The sequence below is a fragment of the Heptranchias perlo genome, chromosome 36, assembly GCF_035084215.1.
Source record: "Heptranchias perlo isolate sHepPer1 chromosome 36, sHepPer1.hap1, whole genome shotgun sequence".
Classification (NCBI taxonomy): Eukaryota; Metazoa; Chordata; class Chondrichthyes; order Hexanchiformes; family Hexanchidae; genus Heptranchias; species Heptranchias perlo.
Window position 1 is genome coordinate 2,727,772 of NC_090360.1, and position 25,801 is coordinate 2,753,572.

Genomic DNA, 25,801 nt, shown 5'->3' on the forward strand with positions numbered 1-25,801 from the left:
GCTACCCTTGTTTATTAGGAATTGGATTGAGATGACCCAAAGTCATTTCATTTAGTATTGAGAGGGAAGAAGATTCTGGCAGTTAGCAAATGTTCTTGTGATTTATTTGTTGCTTTAAGTGACTTTGAGGAGGTATTTTTGTAACAGTCTTGCAGTGGACTTGTTAAAACTGTACATACTCATGACCAATATCTGCCAGGCAACACCCCTGTGGATTGAGTTCAGTAAGCATCTTGCACATTTTGTAATTGGGTCTTTAAGGCCTGTTCACCTTGATGGAGCTGATAAAATTACTCTTCTGGCATAGCAGTTACTCTGATTGTGTTTTTACCCCCCAAAATGTGTTAGAAGAATTTCACAGATCGCTTCTAGTTTATTATGTCCCTGATTTTTTTTTAAATGAAGAATTCCACAGAACCACAAATTCTCAAATTTCAGTGGTACATTGAGTGCCACAAACTCTCTTGTTTAATGACATTGTCAACTGGTCCACCGAGATGTGCCAGCTGAAACAAACCAGCCATTAATGATGTGAACACTAGCTGTTGCCGTTGCTGAGCATTTTATTTAAGCAGCTAACTGTTCACAGCTTATCTGTCAAAATCTAAACCCATATGGTTTTCAGTTTGGAGTGGAGCACGGTTAAAGTGTACGTGTTGATCACCCCACCCAGTCGAGTGCTTTCTGAAGTCCTGTTTTTATGTATACAAACTTAACCATCCTGTTGTCAGGACGTTGACCACTTATTTTGGCCCCAACTCACATTTTTAACTTTAAATTGACTGCCAAATTAACAGGAAAGATATTTAAATTGAGCCCCCGTGCATTGGATCAACAGAACAATCAGTTGCGGTGTGGCTGCACCGACACACTATGGCTGCAACTGATCCACCCGACACTGTTGCTACTCCCTATGCGCACGTACAGGATAGGAAATTGGAATAAAAATTCTACTGGGATTCCAAGTTGCTGAAAAATACACTTCTTATCCTCCACTTGTGTCTCTGTACCAGCCGGAATGTAGCTCTCCAATGTAACAAATGAAAATTGAGAGCAGTTATACTTGAATTAGACATTTATTCCCCCTGGTGCTGAAATTTAGACTTGACAATTCTCTTTGTGTTTTGCATTCTCCACTCTTACACTGCCTGAAAGGGCGGTGGAAGCAGATTCAATAGTAACTTTCAAAAGGGAATTGGATAAATACTTGAAGGAAAAAAAATTGCAGGGCTCTGGAGAAAGAACAGGGGAGTGGGACTAATTGGATAGCTCTTTCAAAGAACCAGCACAGGCACAATGGGCCGAATGGCCTCCTCCTGTGCTATACCATACTATGATGTGGAGATGCCGGTGATGGACTGGGGTTGACAAATGTAAGGAATCTTACAACACAGGTTATAGTCCAACTGTTTTATTTGAAAATCACAAGCTTTCGGAGGCTTTCTCCTTCGTCAGGTGAGTATCACCTGACGAAGGAGAAAGCCTCCGAAAGCTTGTCATTTTCAAATAAAACAGTTGGACTATAACCTGTGTTGTAAGATTCCTTACATTTGTCATACCATACTATGATACTTGTATGCAGGATGAGCTGCAGCTACATCAGTTACAGTTAATCCTCCTGGTACGCCACATCTGGCCCCAGAGCATAAGTAGAGTATATCTCGTAACATGGCTATTTTGCTAAGTCATCCACCTTTGCCCAGTCCCCTGGATGGTGTGATAGTTGGCGTTTAACCTGTGTGTTACTTAAGTTGTATTTGCCAGACAGTTATCCACAGCCATAAAAGTGGCACTCTTGGTAGATAATTCACAGTAAAAGGCAGGTGCACCATCTACTGGTGTTAAATTACTATGGCAGGTGCTTCTTCCTCATTCAGCCCACATTTCAGCCACTGAGCACCAAAGAGGGAGAAAGCAGTAGGGATTCATATGTTTGTGAAAGTCCCTCACTTGAGGGCCTAGATTAAGCAGTTGGTGATGAATAAGCCTGGTACTGGACTGTAGACATCTAGAACATCAGTGGCTAGTATGTTGTCAGCTGTCCTCTATAGTTCCTTCCATCACAATGAAAGTGGATGTCCATCATACAGCTGACGATCAAACTCTGACTTGGGGCAACAGCTGCTGGAGAACATTACGTCACTCTCCTCCTTTAAGACACTCATTAAAACCTACCTCTATGACTAGGTTTTTGGTCACATGTCCTAATATCTCCATAGGTGGCTCAGTGAAGCACCTTGGGACATTTTACTACGTTAAAGCCACTATATAAATGCAAGTTGCTGTTGGTACCATCCAACAGGACATGCCGAGGACAAAATGCCGCGTTGGTAATACTGCAGCATTCTGGCTCTGGAACGTTGTCTGTTTATGCTCTTGCCTCCTTCATCCCCGCGCCCCCAAATGGTCATTGACCGTGTCCGTTATCCTCAGAAGTTGGTGACCAACAGCTAAGGATGGTATTGAGCAAAATGTGCTCTACGTTGCAACTCTTCTATATTGTTCACACACTTTCAGTTTTATACAAAACTTCAACAAAGTAATTTGATTTAATTTTGTCGATGAACGAATAGATTCAGACTTGCCTGAAATTGTGTTAAATTATATTTGGAAAATGTACTGTATTCAGACTAGAAATAGAACTATCATTCTAAATTTGCTAGGATGAGCTCACTGGATGTTGAGGTACTGTTTCGTACTGTGTAGATACTTTGGGAAGCTTTCCATGTTCCTGCATGGTGGATATGTTGGCCAGCAGTCCCTGGTGGTTGTTAATTTTCCTGGAAGAGCATGCAGCTGCCTCTGACAATTGGTCGGTATAATTGATAAGGAAACAAGTCCGTTCCTTCACCCAGCATTTTATACCAGAACCCAACACCATGCCTGTAGATGGGTCCTATTAATCAGTGACTTGCTGTTGTCTCCAGACCGAATAAAGGATTTTGAAGAGATGGTAATCATTCCTTTGGTTATTTAACTGATAATTTAAACAGCTAAAATCGTCTAATTTTGCGAAGATGTTCACGCCATGCTGTTTTTTTCTTTCTCAAAGAGCCGGCACAGGCAGGATGGGCTGAATGGCCTCCTCCTGTGCTGTACCATACTATGATATCAAGCACTGTTTGACATTGTCTGAGCCTCTGAACTGCCCAGTCAGATTATTGGCTTGTAATTACTCCTTAGAATAAATGGCTGGCTCCTTATTTGTGGCCTTTCAACAAATCTTTTTTCTATTTTTTTTACAGTTTTAAAAAAAATTGTACATCACAATTACTGAAAAGTACTGTATTTGAACTGAAAATTTTATGCAAAAACAAATCTGCTTCATAATAGATGAAAATTACAATCATCCCATGCGGAGTGAGTTAGATGAGCTGGAAGAGGAGATTAAAAGGAGAACTAAAGAAGAGGAACTGAGGAGAAAGAAACTGCGGGAGAAGGAAGCTGCTATGGTGTTCAACCCCCGACCTAGCAAATTCATGGACCTGGATGAGCTACAGAATCAGGGTGAGTGTTTGGCTCCTGTCTGGTCTCCAGCCTGTAAATACAGCATTTGTTTCAGGTCCACATTAAGGGAAACTAATTAAAGGCGCTTGTATTACTCTGCTGGGGTTCTAATAAACTGTCTCAAACAGAGACCTGCAACCTTCAGGCATTGCTTTCAAATTTGTACTGCCTGTGTGACTCCACTCCACTGTTGGAGGAATTCCAACCTGGCTGTTAGGTCCCACGTGCCATTGGAGTTTGCCTGTTTCATTTTAGAGAGTGACATTGATGTGGAGAATTCTGCACTCCTGCCATTGTTAGCACTCGTCATTATAGAAGTTCCTGCAGGAATTCCTAGTATGTTGTGTATTCTTGCAAGTGACTTGCAACTAAGGCCACTGGTTTGTGGATTTCAATGAAAACTGGACTGGTTGTAAAATGTAAAATTCTGGAAAATTTCATGTAATAAAAAGGGAGTTTGATGTTGAGGATGTGTCATAGTAGAGCTCACTCTGGTCTTTAAACAGCATCCATACACGTGTGCTTTCCAGCCACAATCACTGGGTAATGATCATAAATGGAAAGCCAGCTGATCTATCTCTTGCCTCAGATTTTGAGGCCCCTATTATCTTCATTGAGTTCAGTTAAGTTAGGAAACAAACCTGGGACCTATATGTTCAGTACCACACTATGTAGTGCCCTTTCACAATTAATAGGGAGCACATTTTTATTTTTTAATTCTGTTATTGAGTGTTGCTGAAGTTGAGGAAATTAGTTTTCATCTCAAGTAGATATCTCCAGCAGTTTGTTGTGGAATCTTCTCGCTACCACAAGGAGTAGTTGAGGTGACTAGCATAGATGCTTTTAAGGGGAGGCTAGATAAACACACTAAGGAGAAAGGAATAGAAGGATATGCTGATAGGGTGAGATGAAGGAGTGAGGAGGCTCATGTGGAGCATGAACACCGGCATGGACCTGTTGGGCCGAATGGCCTGTTTTTGTGCTGTGCATTCTGTGTAAAGGACACTTTTCCTAATCTTGTAAATTGAAACTCATCATCCACTGGAATAGTTCCTTCAGAAAGAAAGGAACTAACTGAAATATGGTAACAACATTTGTTGGTTGGAAGATATTTTACCACAGAACACTAGTTTTTAATGAGTTCAGTTAGCAGTCAGAATATAAATCCAAAGTATGATCGACATTTACTTCTTAATATCTATCCCTAATTTAAATATTTTCAATTGGAGATGCTAGAAATTTGTTTCATCTGTGTTGGAAGCTGAGCTGGTGTCCAGCATAACAATTTCCAACAATCTTTTTTTCTCTTGCATTTGGTATAATTTCCTGAGAGAGATGGCAAGCAAACAGCCTGCACCTGTGTCTCTGATGTGTACTCAGGTGTTTGGGGTGACATGTCCAATGCCTTTTATTTTACCCACCCTCCTGAGACATGGCCTACTTTCACTTTGCAGGACTCTGGAGCAAGCAGTTGAAGAAAGAAACTTGCTTTGCAAACCAAAGTCTGGCCACACAATACAGAGGGAGAAAGAAGTTGAGATGTACAAAGGTGAAACACTTGACTAGCGTATAGGGGAAGACTGGGTAAATCAAGAAGTTGTGATTTGGGCGATACCAAATTTAGATCTTTAAGGCCTGAAGACAGTGGGAGGAAGGAAATACTGAGGGGAGGTGAAGGACTCCATAGTATTTAGTACAAGCTAGACTAAGATGGAGTTGATGACTCTTGATTATGGCGAGAATGTAAGGAGAAGGAATATCTAGAATTGCATATTTTGAGTTTAGGCAGGAGAAAAGCCCAGAAGCACTTGACTTTAGCATGATCCACAAAATAGGGAATACTGTCCAGTCGGCCCAGAGAGGTGCACGTCTTCTCACACAGAGCGCAGCACTCCGGTGTCTGCAGCTATACCTTGAAAAACCTGCATTTTTTAATATACGAAGGCAGATCAGTAACTTCCCAATTTAATGTGAAATAGGAATGCCCAGCTTGGGAAATGTGAACCTCCAATATCACTGCTAGGAAATTTACTGGGGAAACTATTTTTCATGTTCTCATTTGTATGTTCCCTTTAAAAGTTTGTTATACAATAACTACTGTTGATAAAAGAATACTGCCATCTATGTAAAGGAGCATCAGTAAAGCCGAACAGCTTCACAGGCCCATGTGGTTTTTTGGTGTTTATAAGGGGTGCAATTGGAAGCATTTGAAATTTGTTTTAGGGATTTGCATAATTTCCTCCGTTTTCAAGGTTATGTAAGCTTAGCTGGTTTACAGTTACATTAAGGTTAGCATGCAGACCCAGCTAACCACCTTGCTTTCTGTCTATTATTTTATTGTGTGACTATCCATGTTCTTATGAATAGCCAGCTAGAGGAAATAACATGTAAATGGGCTGACCTTTTAAGTTAAGTCTATTAATTTTTTTCTCTCATATTTTGCAATATTTCCACAACCTTCCTTGTTAGTTTGACCTCCGCACAATATATCTGGCTTTCTTCTCCTTGTCTTTGGTTACTATCTCTGTGGTAATGCATTTGATAGTTTCAATAGATTTATTTTTTAGTAAAACTGTTTAATGTCACAGCCTACTGAATCATCGAAAGATGTATTTACATTGCAGATTTGCAGCTGCTGCATTCCTTAGTATAAATGACCCATCCTACTTAGCACCAGAAATGTTGCAGATCTACAACAATGTTGGTCTAGGAATCTACTGTGTGGTTAAGGTGGCTAGTTCTCGTAAAGTAAATGGGCAGAGTTGGTCCCCTTGTTCGTACTCTAATTACAACTAGGTTTCTGCTACACTGGGGAGCCCAGCACTCCTGGTGCCTTGCAGATCTTATTGTACGGCTCACAGTAAGTATTTTATAATGACAGGAGAGTTGAATCACATAACAGTGTATTTGCTGCTAAACTGGAGCTGTGTTTAAGGTTGCCTGTCCCTTTAAGGCCACAACGTACAATTCATTTAAGTACAGACAGCTTGAGGTGGTTGAGTTTAATTGCTTTTTGGGAAGATATTTGTAAGTTTCTGGCTCCAGGTGAAAACAGCAACCTGAAAATACTGTCATTTTGTTAAAAAAAACTTAATTGTTTTGAGAATACTCAAAACTTTTATATAGCTAACTTTTATCAATGTAGTATACAAAATTTTTGATTTGAAAGAATTTGTCCTTGTGTAGTAAATTTCTACCATTGCTAAGTGTTTATATTACCTTGTGGTAAATATTTAATCAAGTGCATGTGAAAAAACTTGATGTTGCTTCTGCAGGGAAGACTGACAAGTTTGAGAGATCATTGCAGGAGGTAGACTCTCTATTAGAACAGTCTTTCCGTCTTGAACAAAAGGATGACTTGGCTGCAGCACTCAATCTCTGCAATGAAGCTGTGTGTAAGTAACCCTAACTGCCTGTGCTGCTCACAGACTAAATGCTCTGCTAACCAGTTATGATAAGTTGCCCACTAAAACCTGTTCTTCATTTGGCTAGAAACTGAAGCAAAACCTGCCAGTTACCCGTTTCTTCTTTATACGCATGTCATGTTCCCATTTGGAAATTCTTCAAGCATCAAAAATTGTCTTGAAATCATTTCATTGGAATGTTTTATGGAGAGTTTTTCCTTTGTAAACCTAATTAATGAATGTCTGGATTTTCAAATTTGAAATAATATTTGGACCAAAAAAATTTTAAGGTCCTGATCAGGTCCTTCTCATTTCTAAAGGTTCTTGTTATTTTTAATATGTTCAGAACTATTAATAATTTTTATATGTCTATTCTAAAATGCTCTTTTCAAGCAAAACCTTTACAAAATTGTGCATTATTTTAATTTTTCATTTGTTTTTAGCCAAATATGTACAAAAACTGCAGTTTTCTTAAATTACGTTTACAGTAATGAATCTAACTGGTAATTTTAAAAACTTATACTGTTAGATTTTGCTTGAGAATGCAGATTCTCAGTGCAGCGAACTAGATAAACACAAATTGCTTTTGATTCAATATTTCTTTCACGCCTTTGAGCACTCTTAATGTCATTGAGGGGCAGAGTAGTGATTGTGCCACTCATTCACTTTATTTTGACATTTGCTTAACTATGTGGTTATGCATATTCTTAGTAGGATATGTGATTCAATAAGCATTTGATGTGACATTTGGTAAGCCTCTGTGTGCAGAACACCTTTTTGTAATTAAAGCTGTATAACACTGCTGTTACAAATCACTGCTAACATTTCATCAGAACATTTTGTGAGTTTCTCATACTTCTGTTTTACAACTGCATGTTATTGTTTGGGCCTGCGTGTGCATTTTTTTCTGCTGTTTTGCATTTTAGCTAAACTAAGACTTGCTATGCATGAAGGCAGTGCCATCACACACAGCAGAGCCCTTGCTGATAAGAAGCTGCATATTTGCATGAAGAAGGTTCGAAGTCTGCAGGAGCGCATGCAACAATCCATCCACTCCCCTCCACCGGGGGACCCCGTGACTGAATGCAAAAGGTAGTATCTTAGGATAAAGAGGGACAAAACATCAGATAGAAGCCATTTGAAAATAAGGATTTGTTTTATAGAAAATTAGCTCGTCATAGTTGGGCAAAATGTTCAGTAACCATATAAATTATTTTGAGAACTTTCTCAAGGTGACTTTTTTAAAAAGAAATGTGCAGAACTGCTATGAAATAATTGATTACTATGTCACTAACGTGGAATTAAATGAGACTGTTCTTTGGATCAAAATTGTAATGGAGCAAATATTAGTATTAGTTATACTTCCATAAATTTGAATGTCTTGGGCAGAGGTCTGTGTGGTGTTGGCAACTCCTTTTGAGATTTGTTTTAATTTTCAACCCCATGAGCACAACATTTTCCATGATGTATTTAGAAATATGCATGCAGATTCTACTGCAAAGCAGCTGTACACGATCTTAATTTTTCATGAATTCTAACCATGAGTTGATCCCCAGCTTTTCCACCACCCCTCCTCCCCCCAGCAATTCCTTAAGTGGGACAGTAAGTAGAATACAAAATTATACTTTCTGAAATAAATAATGAAATGCTGATGTAAGATTTTAAATGTGTTTAATTAAAAGTCATATTAATTGGTAGAGAGGAGCATGCAGTATGTTTTGTTCTGGCATTGAATTGTTTCCACTGTTAAACTTTAGAAATAACACACGCATTTTTTTATTTCAGTGTGCAGGCTAGCCAGGTCCAAGTACTGTTAGCATCAGAGAGAATAATGGAACCCATCAGCGAACCAGACCACAGGCCCAACTCTTCCCCAGTCCTGTCAGCTTCCCATCACCAACTACATGCCCGACATGCATCCAGGTTACATGACCCTCATTCAGAGTCGCATGGCCAAGCTTCCGCCTCATTGGCTTCTGAACTGAAACTAAATCAACCTGCTAGATATACCACCGAGCTTCCATCTCCCCGCAACTGCAATCGGGTTCCAGCTTTTCTCGCTGGGGAGAAGGTGGAGGAGAAATGTGTAACTGGTGCAATGGCCAAACGTCAGGTGAAGAATATTGATGAACCAGTGGAAGAGGAGGAGGAGTCAGACTGTTCAGCACTCCACTATAAACAGAAAATGAACAAACATGGCTCCTTGCCATTGCTTAATACGGCTGAATACGGAGACATGAGTCACACGTTTCCATCACCATCTCCCCACACACAGGTGTTAACACAAAAGGATGAAATAGATGTCTATTCAAACAACAATCCTCATTCTTCTGTATATTGCAATTCAAAGCAGTTTAACACAACAGATACCAAAATCTCTCCATGTACAACTGTGTCTTCCACAGGCTTGAACTGGTCCCCTGCACAATCTGCTACTTATCAGTCACATAAAAGTGAGTTGAAGTTGGAGTTCAACTCAGCAGAGTTTGACTGTGCCAATTCACCTAGGTCCAAGACAGCAGTTGACAGGGTTAATGTAAAGGCAATGACAGCACAGTTTCAAAGACTAAATGTCAAATTGGGCCAGGGAAATCATGAAGATAATTATAAAAGTGCGTGTTCAAATTTTTCACCAAAGAAATTTGACCAGGAGGTATCCCAGCTACCTCTGGCTTTGAATCAAAAGATGGGGTTCCTCCAAGGCAAGGATCAGTTGGGCAGTGCAAAGTGGTCTTCTGACAGCTTGTATTCTCTCCAGGTTTCAGATAGATCTTTGTATTGCAAAGCTGAGGTGCCTGCTTCTCCAACTGCTTCTACTTACAGAGCAAAGTCTGATGCTGTTGCAAGAGATATAAACAGTCATTCCAGAGGATCAGATTTTCCACATGACCCTCAGACAGATGAGACATACGGACAAAGGTACCAAAATGCGGTCCAATCATTTTTCAGAGAAACCTGTTCTAACAACACCTGTGAACCAGTGAGACAGCAAAATGAGCTTTCTGTTAGTACTGCTTCTGTGCCTGTAGACCGATGGATTGACGATGTTAGAAAACATTACATGTTTCAGCCAGATTACAAAAACAGTGAACAGCAACACCTGCATAGTAATCTTCCCAGTCAAGAAAGTAACACACACAGTCATGGACAACAACGACAAATGCAACCATTTAATAGTAAAGATCAGGACACAGAGCTGGAGTTTTCAGAGCTGGAATCCCTGTATCAAGCAAGTCTGCAGGCTTCCGAGAGTAGCAGATATTCACCAGGGAGACGGTTGGCTGAGAACACCACCAGACAAAGCAGCGCTAAACCAGGTGAGAGGACTCCACACGCATGATAAGCAAGCAATAGCACTTCCAATTTTTTTTTGGAAAGTGTACCTAAATGTTCTGAAATTTCAATATTATTTATAGTGTTCAGTAATTAAGAACAAATTGTTCAGTTATTGAATATATTGTTTAAGCAGTGAGATTTAGGTGGAACCAAGGGAGTTTCTGGGGAGGTGTACCCCAGTTTGACAGTACAAGGAAGATCAGTTACCATGTTAGATAAGACATCTTGGGTTAATCATATCTACTCATAACTCTGTGTCCTCATGCTGTCTGGCTCATTAATTCCAAGTTATCTGTGGATGTTTAAACTAAAATAGACTAAGCTAAAGATCCTTGATTGATCCGTGTACAGATTGACCACCAAGTTCCCCTTCTTGAACCCCACGTTAGTTGACATTGTAAATGATTCCCTCTCCTCAGGTGCTGTAACTCCTCCCTTTCAAAACTGTTGTCATCATCCCATCCTTCAAAATAAAACCACCTCTTTGTCCTTAAAAACTACTGTCTCATTTCCAACCTCTTTTTCCTCTCAAGTCCTTGAATGTGTTGTTGCCGCCCAAATCCATAACCATCTTTCATGCCAGTCCCTCTCCAATCAGGTTTCTGCCATTGCCACAGCATTGAAACGGCCCTAAACAAGTCACAGGTGCCATTCTCTGACTAGGACCATGATGAATTATCCCTCTTCATCCTCAACCTCTGCAGGCTCTGATATGGTCAATTACACCATCCTCTTCCAATGTCTCTCCTCCATTGTCCAATTTGGCAGGATTGCCTTCGCTTGGTTCCACTCTTACCAGTTGACCATAGCTAAAGCACCTCGCAACGATGGCTTCTCTTCCTGCCTCCCAACCATTACCTCGAGTCCCCAAAGGATCTATCTTTAGCCCTTTTCTCTTCCTCACCTACATGCTACCCCATGATGACATCATCCATGGACATGGGCTCAGTTTCCACATGTATGATAACGACACCGTAGTCTTATTTTGGTAAAATGACAATATTTTCAAAACTTTTTTTCCCCCTCTACTTTGCTTAGTACCCTTTGCAATCTTTGGCACCCTGGACCAGCATCTATTTGATTTCAGTTGAGTTCTCCTTTCTTTCCAGTTGGTGCCAGCACCTAGATTTAAGATTTGAATGTCATACACCTTTACCAGTGATCGATGATCAATACGTTTATGTGCTTTTTAAAGATTACAGCAGTCTTGGTAAGAGGGCTTGAAATGACCATCTCTTTCAGTGAAATGCTTGAGTATAACAATTTCTAAGCCAGATTTCCACAGCTTAATAAAGATGGTTCGAGTCCTGGATGTATAAAGAAGTGGCTGTTGCAGCTCCAGGTTGCTTCATGCCTCAAGTTGGTGCATGTGAAGCTGTTGGTTTTTGCCTGATCTGCCAGGTTCTCAATCCCATTCTCTCGAAAGGTGAAAATGAGGAAGCCGAGGAGCATGTCGTTTTTGGTACCAGTGAGCTCGGACGGCTTGTTTGCAGCAAACTGGCATTTTCTCTTCCTTTTTGAAGAATGCAGTACTAATCTGGTTGGATATCCAAACAGCCGACAGACTTTCTATTATGTATCTGGTAGATGTGACAACTTGTCATATCTATCTTGGTTTCAACCTCCTACTGTGTGGGCTGCTATGAAGGTTATTCAGGAAACTTTGGTCCTGGTTACTTCAGTGGCAACAAAACCCCAGGATTTTGGTGACTTCATAGGGAAATATTTGTGTATTCAGGCACAGACAGAATGTGCCAAATCTCCATCCAAGATAAGATGTCCCTTACCTCCTCAGAGATTCGTGATGTTTAGGTTCATAGGGTAGGGCCTTGGGGAGAAACTCTAGACTTGTCTAGCTGCCTGTCAAAGGTATTAAGTAAAGTTTACGAATAAACAGACTACCCAGATCAGTGTATCTACAGATCAAACTTCTCCAGTCAGCAGGAGTTTAACCCAATGCAATATGGATAACGTTAGCAAATTGTTGCAGGAATTAGCTGTGGGTGTTCTTGACACGGGCACCAGTGAGAATTTCAATCTTCTGTCTGAATTGCTGAAGATGGTAATATTAGATCAGATGGTCCAATCCACCTTGATTGGGATAAACAGCATCAGCATAATCTGAATGGAACCCCCACCAGGTAAGGAAAATCCCATTTAAAGAATGAGGAAAGTGCATCCCTTTCTTTGGTTGAGTCATATTGGTCATAATTTTTATAAAGGGTTCTTTAAATTAAAAGAGGTCTTTCCTTCAGGAAACAGCCCATGTTTAATAGATTTTAAACATGGAATTAAATTTTAATTTCAGACATTATTTTGAAGATAAATAAAGTAAACTGGAGTGAGTTTACAGTAGTGTTGAGATTACAGTGTAAAATTGGCAGCAATAGTCTAGTGTGTTCCTCTTTGGAGAAATTCCTCTATTTGGAAGCTGAAAATAAGTACCAAACCAGATTGACCTGGCAGGTTTGCAAGGTGAAGTAATCCATTCTTCCTGTAGACAGTGTGTCTCAAGACTACAATGTGTAAGCGGAGGTAGAATTTGAACCACACATTCAGGTCTGCATACCTCCTGCGCAAAAGCAATGGAAGAATGTTCTGAAGGGTTCCACTTAGAATCAAAATATGTTAGCAGCCTGCTCACGATTAGTTATGGGTCAAGTAAAGTTAGGCTTAGTGAAATTGGAGCAACGTTTTTAGAACTTTACAATGCTGGGGAATCAAGAATATTAGCGTGCTGCAAGAGATCTCTTGTTTTAACTTCCAATAGACACTCCCAAAGGGGGGGGAAAAAAGTGGCATCATTGCAGCGGACTATTTTTCAATCAGAATATAGCAACAGAACAATCTGTTAGTGAGTCAACAAATACAGAAAAATGCAGCATTTGAGACATTTCACAACCAGTATGCCTGGGCCCAAACGGACAGATATCTGTTGACCCCCCCCCCCACCGGACCTCATTTTGAAAATCTGTGACCTAGAGTGGTGCACCATCAGTTGATTTTAAGGCTCTGGTAGGTACTGAAAAAGCACCATTGTGACGAGATATCCAGGTCCACTTAGAGTATACAAAACAGATGTTGAAAATATTTTTAAAAACTGATCTATTCTGATTTTAATCTTTCTGTAAATAAAATTTTCAGAACCTTTTCTAAACAATGTATAGTGAGGTTTTTAATGGAATGTCTTGCTTCTCATGTAATTTTTGGGAATATTGTAATTAAGGAATAAAATTGTTTGCTATTGTAGAATGAAGTGTCACCTTTGAAGACTGGGCTAATTAAGAACAACTAACCTAATTATTTATTCAGCTCTTTCAGTAAAGGAAGTGTTAATGTCTGTTCCATTTTTGTGCTGCCTCTAGTTTCTGCAAATACAGTTACAAGAAAACTCTTCCCTCTGCCTGAAAGAGGTCGATCAAAGACACCAACCGCGGAGATTGAGCGCAGTGCTTACGGGGCAGTATCCTATAGGGCACCTGTACCGGCCAGTACAAAGGTACTTGAAAACTTAGGAAAATATACTTATTGTCTCTTTTCCTTTACAAATTTTATCCAGAAGTGAATAGAAAATTTGTCGTTTCTACCCTAATTCATAATAAAATATGATGCTGCCTAGCATGTATTAATTTGCTTTAAATTGGCGGTCTTTCTTAGGCTATCAGTATGGATGGTGTTGGATTTGGAAATGTTATAATGGTGCATTGGGGGAAAAGGGTACTCTTCTAAATTGAAGTTAAAGTAAAAGGCAAGTTTTGTGGAGTCCTTTTTAATTCAAAGTACTCCCCCATTGCCAATTTGAAAAATATATCTTGTTTTTTTTAAAAAAGAAAATGGGCTTGAGATTTTTTAAAACTTATTTTTTTCGTCAGTGGAGATATGCACCAGCAGTGTTGTCCCATCATTGCAATGGAGGTAATGACTTTGGATCAGCATGGGAGCTGCCTGACCATGGGAAAACCATGGCTAGCTGTCGCTCGATTGGGCAATGGAAGCTATGTTTTAATGGGTAGCACCAGTCTTTTCATGGGTATCCTACAGAACTGAAGCAATCCATTTAAAGGCTGGTCAAGAACCAGCCATAACTATTGAAGGTAGAGAAGTCAAGGTTAGGAGTTTGTTACCCTGTTGCATTATTTTATATGCTACCAAGGTTTACACACAGTTACTGCTTTAAGCAGTCAGGTTAGTTGATGCATGATCTAAATCTCAAAGCTCTCCCTAGACTTTAGCCTTCTGAACTGCTCTCCAAGTAGCCACTACTTGGATGCTTCCTTTCACTGTATGCTGTGCCATATTTAGTGTAGTTTACTGTTACATCCATTTATGACTAATATCAAAAGGCAAGAATTTCTGGAGAGACCTCCACCCTTTAGCCTTTTGCTGGATTTATTCTGAGTCCCTGTACTTGGAAGGTCATGTATTTTGCCTTGTGCCAGTCATGCGGGTTAATTGGTCTTAAATATTTGTTTCTATCCTCTAACCTTTTAAGGTACACTTCAATGAATTTGCTCCAAGAGAAAATGTGGAAAATGACGACTACAGTGCCGAGAACTTCCGGCGTATTGCTCGCAGCTTGAGTGGGACAATCCTCGCTAACCGGGATAATACTGTGGTTACTTCTCAGAGTCTCGTAAGTAAATTTCCTGCAGCAACGTAGACCTGTAACTGTTAGAACATGTTTTGTTTACTTAAGTGTTATCACCTTAATGAACCCCTAGTGAATTGGGTAATATTGTGGAAGAGGTTTAGGGTAATAAATTTGAGGCGATTAATTTACTTTCTTTCTTTATGAGCAGTCTCTGCATATAACTGTCGTGTCCCTTTTATTTTGCAAGGAAACAACAACCCTGAGGAAACATGTGGAGCCTCGAAAAAGATCGGTCAGTTCCTCTTCCTTGACCACGTCCCAAGCTCCCCCCCACGATCCTCTTTTGTTAACCTCTTTCCCTCAGCACCATCCCTACCTATCGCAGCACCTTTCGTCTGATCCACTGCAGCCCAGCAAGGCTGGTGAGGCAAACAGAGCATCAGGTAAACTTGGCTTCTCTAACACAAAGTACTTGCATTTGCATCCCCTTTTGTGCATGTTTTTCCATAGTGTCTAAGGTTGCTTGACCGTGTGTATCCTTGTCCAGCTAGTGTCCCTTCCACGGTGTATTGTTATCATGTACTTCTGAGCTGGTCTTCAAATAGGAAATTACCAACATGGTATTGAAGTTATTGGCAGAGATTACTTTACATGGCAACTGTAGTTTGCAATATAAGACTGTTTACTGGCATTAAGTGCAAGAGGTAGCATTGGTTTGACTAGGCAGTGAAGGTTTATAATTATAACCTCTAGATTCAGCATATGGTATTTTGCAAAATGTTAATGCATTAAAGTTTCTGACAGGTTCATTGCATTTGTTGTTCTTGTACTGTAGTAATATAATTTAAAATTATAGACTAACAATGAACAAAATGTAGCAGATTTGCAAAGGGTTAAATCTGATGAACTCCTGTATGCTATAAGGTTGCATCCATTCACAGTGCATCAGAATTGTGTGTCTACTTTGAAATTGTTACCATAGGGATCTTGTGAAGCAATTTTAAAAATACTTTGAAAAGGATGTAAAGGCCATGGAGAGGGTACAGAAGAGATTCACTAAGATGGTACCAGAGATGTGAATCTTTGAGTTGAGACTAAAGAAACTGGGACTCTCTTTGCTAGAACAGAGAAGCTAAGAGGAGATCTGATGAAGGTGTTCAAAATTGTGAGAAATAAATAAGGGAAAACTATTTCCATTACTCAATGAGTCAGTAACTAGAAGTCATAAATTTAAGATCATCAAAAGATCGAAGGGGACGGTTAGGAGATTTTTTTTTTTAAATGCAGGGTTGTTACAACATGAAATGCCCTACTCGAAACAGTGGTGGAAACAGAGAATTCATATTGACTAACAAGGAAGTGAATAAATATTTGAAAATGACAAATTTAAAAGAGTACAGGGAAAGGGCAGGACACTGCAACTAAGTGGACAGCTGTTTGAGTGCCAGTATAGGCACAATGGGCGGAAAAGCCACCTCCTGTGCTGTGGACTAGTGATGAATGTTGCTGATCTACAGAGCCATTAATGTCATTTAAAAAGCATCTTGTGAAAGTGAAGGACTTGAATGGTACCTTGTTCTTATTCGGTCTAATGTTGGCAAATTCTAAGAATGCAGGTGAAATATTGTGCCCATATCTAACGCAATAATGGACACCATGCAGCATCTGTAACTGAGGCAACTTGGTACCGAGCCCTTTAAGACAGATTTACATTTTCATTTTAAAATGAAAAGTCAGTGATTTATTTGGTGATTAAATGCCTGCTAGAATACGTTATGAATTAGTACAAATAATTGTTTGAGAAACTGAACTTGTGGGAAAAAAAGTGACTTTATAAGTATATTTTCATGACATGTATGTGTACAAAATGGTATCCTCTTGTTCACTCACTGTCCAGCTATTGGATGTGTAGCTGAAGACTATGGCCTGAAATTTCTGTGGGGATTCTTATGATCTGCCGTAATTTCGGCAGAACATCGGTGGAAACAGCCGTTTCTCCAAGGTTTCTGATGGGTCTTCTACCAAAGTTACAGTGGGCGATTGAGGAGCCCCTGAGGAAGTGCTTATCCTAGATCTTTGAATGTGTAATTAATGCATTTTGTCCCTAATCAAAATTTTTCTTAATTTTATGAGCTTATTTTTTTCTATTTCTTGCGAATGCAGACAAGAACATTGAAAAATTTCTGGCTGTGCTTGACCGGGGTGAAGCTTTCAGCCATGAGAACTACCAGAATGTTGCAGTGAACTATGGCACACTACCACGTTCTCAGAAGAATTTGACCAAAGGACAGAGACCCGTCAGAAAAGACCAGATGCATGTTGAGAATAAGAATGTCATCAAGCAGAGACTGACTCAAGGCAACCGAGCAATTCTGCCAGACAAGAACAAAGTGGAGCAACTTCGCAGAGATCCATTCAGCATAACAACATTGAGTAGGCCTCCACACCAGACTAGGACTGAGGTGCCTGATTGTTATGGTTGCGCTGACAGTTTTCCTGTGCGTTACAGACCTGTGCACAGCACGGGACAGAACAAATTTCCAAATAACAACAACATGGCAAATACCGTGGACCCTCAAAGATCCCCTTATAACAAGTCTTCACGCTGTAATACTCCAGGCCCAGTCCGCCTTGATGTTCCTCCAGATGAGGATTGGAGGAAGGCAACTTATAGCCAGCCTCAGCCCAGTGAGAGAAAGCATTTGGCGCCTTGTACTACTGCAAGGACCAGTGGTACTGGTGTGTCTATGAGGTGGCCATCTGCTGGCCGACTAACGACTGAACAGACTACGTCACAGCCAGCCACCAGGGGTCGCCAGTGCGCTCTATGCCAGCAGGTGTTCATAGATGCTGCCGAGGTCTACTGCCGGAACTGCAGTGTGTACATGGCCCGGTTTAAGCCACGACACTGACCCTTCTGATCGAGGTTAGCCAAAACCAATGACTGTCTTAGAAGCAATTCATCTTAAAGTAGGCTAATGCTTGGACTAAACACTGGTACTGCCACTAACTGAATGTATAGGTAACACTAACTGATCACTTGCCAACTGTGATGTTGAAAATCGAAAGTGCGCATTTAATGGTTGGTATAAATAAAAAATGATGAAGGCTAAAGATTGAATGTATTTAAATTGTAAAACCTAAAATTAAAATTTTTTCAGTTATATTTAGGAATTGTGTTTAGAGTTCTGATGCTGGATGTAACAACTGCACTGCTCTCCTATGGATATACAGAATTATTTTTTGCTGTATCACAGTACTAGCAACTCTCCCAACTTGGATCTTTACACTGATATAAAATGTGCAGCATTCTGTTATACAGTATAATGATCTAAATTACCTTTTGTGGTTTACATGTTGTCTAGTTGCAACAGGCATTTCTGATGTAAGTAGTGAAGACAATTTAATAACCCATTTAACTCATTCCAAATCTATCAAGATGAAATGTTATGTATGAAAATGAACAGCGGAAGGCCATTTTAGCATTGTATTTTAACCAAAACCTTAAATTCAGTTTAGGACTTGGTGGTTACGACATCTCAAAACTTAATAAAGATGACCGTAAAATTATGCAGCAAGATCCCCACGTAAACATGGATGTTTAACATGTTCATCTGAAATTGCCCTCTCTGCTATTTTAGCAGAGGTGTTCACCCTTTTAATGTAATCAGGTTCCCACTGGCACCAAAATAGTGGAGAGAGCAATTGGATAAATCCATTAAGCTTCTGTAGACTAGTATCTCATGGTGCAGTCTCGGTTGTTATGTCTCTGAACACTATTAATTTTTTAATGAAGTGGAGTGACTGCATGGCAAATGATTGTCAGCTTGTTCAGACTTTGTTCTGTCAATTCCTGGGCTTGAAGGGGTTAAAAGACAAACAAATTCACACAATAATTCAGCTTACTGTGTAGGTTTAATACAATTGTAGCTCTGTTTGGTTGCAGGCTGAGGTAATGCTTGTACTTACCATTTGTGAACAACTTGTTTTTCTACAACACACGTGAAGGAGCTAAAACTTATCTGTTATGAACTGCCCACATGAAAGACACCTTGACACTTTATTCACTGTACCACATATATGTATATAATTGAAATTGTACTTGATTGTCGGTCTGATGTGAGAGACAGCCCATTTCACTGAGGGCCACGAGAGATGAGAAGCTGATGTAAAAATAAATGAAGGATGCAGGTTAAACTGTAATTATTGAAGAAGTACACATGTACCCGATCACTGGACACGAGTACGATGGTGTGACAAATTGGGAAAATTAATTTTGATTTATGAAGATTGGATAGCTAGAAGGAAGTTACAAGGCAGTAAGACGGTCATATTTAAAGGACTTCGCCCATCAGAGTAAGGCTTCAGCTGCTGACCCACAACAGCTTTGACTCTGATTGCCTTTAATTTCCTCCTACTCATCTGTTATTTTTATAATGTGTACGATTCTGATTTTTATTTGTGGAAGTTTGTAAAGTTCGTAGTGACTCGCCAGTAAGAACCGCTGAAGATGCATGTGAAGTGTCGCCAGCAAATGCTTGTTGCAAGCTGTTGTGATGTCTGCAGACATCATGACGTTGATCGTGCCACTGGTGAAAGGGCATTGCAAGGTTCTTTTCTGCAGTGAGTACTGGGCCATTCACACACTTGTGTATATCCTGTAAGATTACCAGATAATAAAAGTTATAGGTGTACAGTCGTGGGGTTGAGATTTTATTGTAGAAAACAGTTTACAGATTTTTACTGTAATTTCATACTTGTCCGCTTAGTAAAGCTTGATATTCTTGCTAATGTATTACTGTTAAAATGTGTACAGCTTTTACAGCCGATGATATGTGAATTGGAAAATTTCTGTACCTATTGGTATTTAATTGCAGTGCTAGGAAATGCGACTCATATTTTTGCAATAAAGTATCCAAATGTGCTGATAATTGGGTCTGTCTTTGGTCTGACCCTGATGATGAGCAAAAAGTTTAAGACGAGAAGCGACATTTCTCTTTTTGTGAATTGAGACAATATGAATTGCAAGCAGTTTGTACTGACAGGAGGTTTATTTAGTAACTGTGCCACACAGATCAAAGAAAGGTCTTGCATTTACAAAGCACTTTTCATGTCTTCATGATGCTCCGAAGTTCTTCACAGCCAATGAATTACTTTTGAATTGTAGTCACTGTTGTTTTGCAGGGCAACACAGCAACCAATTTGCGAACAGCAAAGTTCCACCATCAGCAAAAGGTAAGCGACTAGTTAATCTCTTTTCGGTGTTGAAGTATAAATGTTGGCCAGGACATTGGGAGAACCCCCCTGTTCTTCGAATAGTGCCACGTCTCATCTGAAAGACAGCACCTCCGACAATGCAGCACTCCCTTAGTACTGCACTGAAGTGTTCGGAAGGCCACAGGATTGATCACTAATAATAAAGGGGCTATAATTGACATCCGAGTTCAGGAGGGAAAATTGGCCAAGGTTACAAATTAGCACGATGCTGGTAATCAGACCAAATTTTACCTGTAAGCAACATTGAAGTTCAGTTAAATGCATTGTTAAATCATTTGCCAGGTGAGATGAATTTACTCTCTCATCATTTTTTTAAAAAGCAGATGTGGGTCTCACACTGCAGTGGGACTGTGGTCACTCAATGCTTGGGTCACAGGTCAGAGTTTCAGGATTGCCATCACAGTTACAATCAGAGTACTCAAGTATTAGGTGGAGTGATTTGGCACACAAGTTTGCTTCCTAGTAACTGATTTGCGAGAAGTTCTAGCAAAGCTGGTAATTGCTGTGCTGGATCCAGGAGGCTGGAAAGGGATGCACAAAAAACATTCAAAATGTGCTTGACCAGATAAGCCACAATAACACCTGGACTGATGTTTAATTGATTGGTATTTGGCACAACTGCCTCGCTTTTTTTCCCCTTGGGAAGCAATTAGATATTGCAGCAACCATTAGGACAATGAGAGAAAGTCAAAGGTAACCATGAAGAGTTCACTAACTTGTTATCTACATTTATAACCTATGTTTACTGGGCTATCAAAATAATAAATACAACTGCAACAGTTTTTCTTCAAACTTTGACCTCATAAACTGTACTTCATATCTGTTTATAAATAAGGTATTGAGGAAAAATGAAGCCGTAGGTGTGATGAGCAGCTATGATGTCAGCCATGACTCCGTAGTAGCACGCTCGCCTCTGAGTCAGAAGATTATGGGTTCAAGTCCCACTCCAGAGACCTGAACACAAAACCTAGGCACGACACTCCAGTGCAATACTGAGGGAGTGCTGCACTGTCAGAGGTGCCGTCTTTCAGATGAGATGTTAATCCGAGGCCCTGTCTCTTCCCTCAGGTGAATGTAAAGGATCCTATGGCACTATTCGAAGAAGAGCAGGGGAGCTCTCCCTGGTGTCCTGGTCAGCATTAATCCTTCAACCAACATCACTAAAACAGATTATATCGAGTCATTATCTCATTGCTGTTTGTGGGAGCTTGCTGTGCACAAATAGGGTGGCATGTTTCTCTACAATACAACAGTGACTACACTTCAGAATTGTAAACAATTTTACAACACCAAGTTATAGTCCAATGATTTTATTTGAAATCTACAAGCTTTGTCGATTTCAAATAAAATTGTTGGACTATAACTTGGTGTTGTAAAATTGTTTACAATTGTCAACCCCAGTCCATCACCAGCATCTCCACATTATACACTTCAGAAGTACTACATTGGCTGTAAAGCGCTTTGGGATGTCCTGAAAGGCACAAGATAAATGAGAGTTCTTTTCTATTGATTCAATTTGATTTTTTTCCCCCTCCACAACCACACTGACCTCTTCAGTAGGAGGGTAGTGGGTAGGACATTCTTGTGCATTTTGGTTGAATTATCTTCTGATTCATACTTGCTCAAGCAGGCTAGAGTACAGCTGGGGAGCAATGGAAAAGTCTACTTTGTGAATTAACTTATGAACCCTTGTTGAGTGCCAGGACAGATGCACCCACTCCTCCTCCTCCACCACCCCCTCTGCCATATCTTGGTCTTCAACCTCCTTCTGATCTCCCTGCTTTGTGTATTTCTTCTTATTGTTTCTGCTGCTTTCCTATATCAGTAAAAGAACAATATCAATGGCCTCTAAGGTGATATAACTATTCTAGCATTATCAGAATCATACAGCACACAAGGAGGTCATTCGGCCCATCATGCCTGTGCCGGCTCTTTGAAAGGTTTATCCAATTAGTCCCACTCCCCTACTCTTTCCCCATAACTCTACAAATTTTTCCTTTTTGAGTATATATCAAATTCCCTTTGAGAGTTACCAAGGAGAACAGCCCCAGCTTCTCCAGTCTCTCCACATAACTGAAGTCCCTCATCCCTGGTATCATTCTGGTAAATCTCCTCTGCACCCTCTCCAAGGCCTTGACATCCTTCCTAAAGTGTGACGCCCAGAATTGGCCACAATACTCCAGCTGAAGCCTAACCAGTGATTTATAAAGATTTAGCATAACTTCCTTGCCTTTGTACTCTATGCCTCCACTAGAGAATTGTAAACAATTTTACAACACCAAGTTATAGTCCAACAATTTTATTTGAAATTCACAAGCTTTCGGAGGCTTCCTCCTTCCTCAGGTGAATGTTGTGGAAATGAAATCCTCGAACCCTTCACATTTATAAATCACAGAACAATACCTGGTGATTACAGATAGTCTTTCCAACTGCCCGTTGCCAAGGCAATCACAGTGTGCAGACAGAGAGGTGTTACCTAAAAGGCCACTGAATATACAAACCACCAAACAAAAAAGAGAGAGGCAGATCTGTAATCACCAGGCATTGTTCTGTGATTTATAAATGCAAAGGGTTCGAGGATTTCATTTCCACAACATTCACCTGAGGAAGGAGGAAGCCTCCGAAAGCTTGTGAATTTCAAATAAAATTGTTGGACTATAACTTGGTTGTAAAATTGTTTACAATTGTCAACCCCAGTCCATCACCGGCATCTCCACATCATCCACTAGAGAAGTGAAGGAAACATACTCTGTTCACTTTTACTGAAGTTTGATTAGTCCAGTCCAACAGTCTACTCTAGCACTGTGGGGCAACAAAAGGAGCGGCATTCATGATGGCTGATGTTGGGGCAGTAGCTGAAGTGAAGAGACTGGTAGTCTGACGGATGACTGGACAGCGGCATTTTGGAAATGTGAGGTTACCCATCAGTCTCCACGATCAAATTTGTGGAAAAAAATGGTTAATATTTGAGTAGCTGATCTTCTGTGCGCCTCATTACTCCAGGAAGAGAAATATACCCTGGAACGGATTACTTTATATCCATTACCTTACCATAGGATAGCAAGCGCTTGGGGACACCACCACTGCACAATGGTACCAACTCACACAGCATCCTGCCTTGGAAATATATTGCCGTTCCTTCATCGTCGTTGGGTCAAAATCCTGGAACTCCCTTCCTAACAGCACTGTGGGAGAACCTTCACCACACAGACTGCAGCGGTTCAAGAAGGTGGCTAGCCTTCTCGAGGGCAACTGGAGATGGGCAATAAATGCTGGCCTTGCCAGCGATGCCCACATCCCATGAATTAATTAAAATAAAAAGTCTTTTCTACTGCTTTTTGTGAGGAGAAAGAAAATACTTCAGTCAGACCTGATTAGTTAAAGGAAAACAAATGTGCATTGTGTAATGTTGATAAACTAAATGGAATCTGTCAGTGATGTGAAGTAAGTGTTGAAATATACCATTTATCTCATGCTGATCTCACGTGCAGTTCAATGCAGGATTATTACATCTTAAAATTGATAGTTTTTAATTCTACGCAGGGTTTAACTATTGCAATAGAGATTCTAATTTAACTTGTATTTTGGAGCTTTCCAAATACAGCAGGGTTTTAATTTTATTTGAGCTTTTTGCATACAGAACCCTTTTGAAAGGCATGTGAACTTCCCCTCCCCTCCCCTCGCCTCACCTCTCCCCAATTCTGCTCTGTATCCCAGCTTCAGCATGGAATGCTCCATTAGTTCTAGTCATAAGGAGCAGCATCTCACTTTTGCTCTGCACCAGAAAGAGTCCCAGCCTTTCCTTTTGTTAGAATCAGCTGATCAGTTTAATTTTTAATTGCAGCTCTTCAGTAAGCTTGATGCTGAGCAAGGTATTGTACTCTATGTCCAGAGGTCTTTGTGTGAACAGGTGCTGGTGCAGTTCCAGAAGCTCTGCCTCGAGGTGCAAATGTCAGCTCAAACCTTCTAAAGCATGATTGCTATCTTATTGAGAACGTGGTCTTCTGACTAAGGGACTTATGCTGATGAAACTTAATTTTATAAACTACAGAGATTCAAGTTATCCACTCTAGGGCAGTAGACGAATGCTGCCAGATTCACTTTCAAGGGGTTGTCATTATGCTTTTTGATCGATGCAGTTATTTAGGGATCTATTTGATGACCATTATTCCAGAATAAGAATCTTGACAAGCTGTATATCAGGAATTGTGACTGAGCTCTCGGCCCTCCGTGGCTTTCCTACAAATATCAATAATCGTACAAAGAGCTGGCACAGGCACCATGGGCCCAGCGGCCTTCTGTGCTGTAAGATTCCATGAAAACAGTGAGCTGTAATTTAGAAATAATCTGCTTGGTCTATTACTGTAAAAACAGAAACATGACAGTTTATTACTTTTTTTAAAGGAAACATTAATGAGCTTACACGATTGGGTGCATGGCTAAGAGAGAAACACTTCCTCCATAACAGGAATTCAGTACCAAATTGAGAAGAAAAATGCAACCATGCAGAAAAGCACGCACATCCTAATTAAGTATTTGGGTTGTTTAAATGGTTGTTGGGTGAATAAGTTGAGAGTGGTGTGTTTTTTCTCTCCTCTCTGGACCTTGCTGCGATGCTCTACCTAGTAATGGCTTGTTTCTGAATGACAGGTCCATGCTCCTCCAGTTTCCTGATGCCTGTGGCCTGGATGAGGTGGGCGCTGTGGAGCTTGGAGTCCTTGGTCAGGCCCAGGATCCGGCAGTTAGGAGGTTCTTGCAGGTCGTGGTTCAGGGAGCTGCAGATGCTGATTAGCGACGACAGCATTCTTGCTATATAGCGCTACCACGTATAGCGGACAAATCATGTTTGCATGAACGCACCCACTATAAGCGGTGGGGACTGGACTATCATTGACCCATAAATTACTTTTTAGTTGGTAAGTTAGAGCTGCAATAATGCAGTTTCTCAGAATAGAGTTTTCAAAGTACAACAGTTATACAACCAAGTACTCTTCAAACAAAATTAACAATTGTTCTACTTCCACTTGTTAATTCTTACAAGCTGTATAAATGCCAAGAACAAAAATATTGTCATCATACATAGAAGTGCAACTTCATTTTGCCAGAAGCCCCAGGTGCTGTAATCGATACCTTGCTCAATCATGTAGAGCTCTCCATTGACCCTGCAAAATACAGAACATAGTAGGAGGAATGGGGCACGCCAATCAGATATTAGTCTGACGTGCAAGAAATCAAAACAGTAAATATCTCCAAGGGCAATATTTAACACCCAGGCTGCTGCCACGTGAATTAAGTTCCCTCCCTCAATATATTTTTGAATTTTAAGATTATCTCTTGTTTTGGATTAATTCCCAGTTAACTATCAATTTTATTCATTGTTTTATGCACCTAATCAGATCAAATCCCTTGATCCCATCTCAAAGGAATATAACCTAAGTCCCTTTTCTCTGCCAAATGTCTTGAATTTTAAGTATAGCACACTTTGCAAGTCAATGCTTTGTTAAATGGGAATTGATGCCCATATTAGCAAAGATATACTGGTGAAACGTAGCAACAATTCACCAGGATGGGAGCAAGAGGCTGAGCTGAAAGACTGGGTAATTGAGTCATTTCCTAGAGTTGAGTGTATGAGATGTGATCTGATTGAGATGTTTAAACTAATGAATGGAGTTGAAAGAGAATGATT

The 25,801-nt window shown here is 40.2% G+C and overlaps 2 protein-coding genes across 6 annotated transcripts in view; one reads left to right on the forward strand and one right to left on the reverse strand.

The window, feature by feature from the left end:
• Positions 1–19,769, forward strand: part of usp54a (ubiquitin specific peptidase 54a) — a 124,197-nt gene extending 104,428 nt beyond the window's left edge. For 3 of the 5 annotated variants that reach the window (XM_067972392.1, XM_067972394.1, XM_067972393.1), the window contains exons 15-22: positions 3,334–3,507; positions 6,783–6,902; positions 7,838–8,003; positions 8,697–10,228; positions 13,613–13,746; positions 14,740–14,880; positions 15,086–15,281; positions 17,002–19,769. In XM_067972392.1, the coding sequence (XP_067828493.1) occupies positions 3,334–3,507; positions 6,783–6,902; positions 7,838–8,003; positions 8,697–10,228; positions 13,613–13,746; positions 14,740–14,880; positions 15,086–15,281; positions 17,002–17,750 (3,212 nt within the window). In that variant the 3' untranslated portion in view covers positions 17,751–19,769. Of the gene's footprint in view, positions 1–3,333; positions 3,508–6,782; positions 6,903–7,837; positions 8,004–8,696; positions 10,229–13,612; positions 13,747–14,739; positions 14,881–15,085; positions 15,282–17,001 lie in introns of those variants that run through there. The other 2 variants (XM_067972395.1, XM_067972396.1) reach the window with 2 other exon arrangements.
• A 5,360-nt stretch (positions 19,770–25,129) lies between these two features.
• Positions 25,130–25,801, reverse strand: part of abcg2c (ATP-binding cassette, sub-family G (WHITE), member 2c) — a 28,625-nt gene continuing 27,953 nt past the window's right edge. The window contains exon 17 of the mRNA XM_067972324.1: positions 25,130–25,277. Coding sequence (XP_067828425.1) covers positions 25,130–25,277 — 148 coding nt within the window. The remainder of the gene's footprint in view (positions 25,278–25,801) is intronic.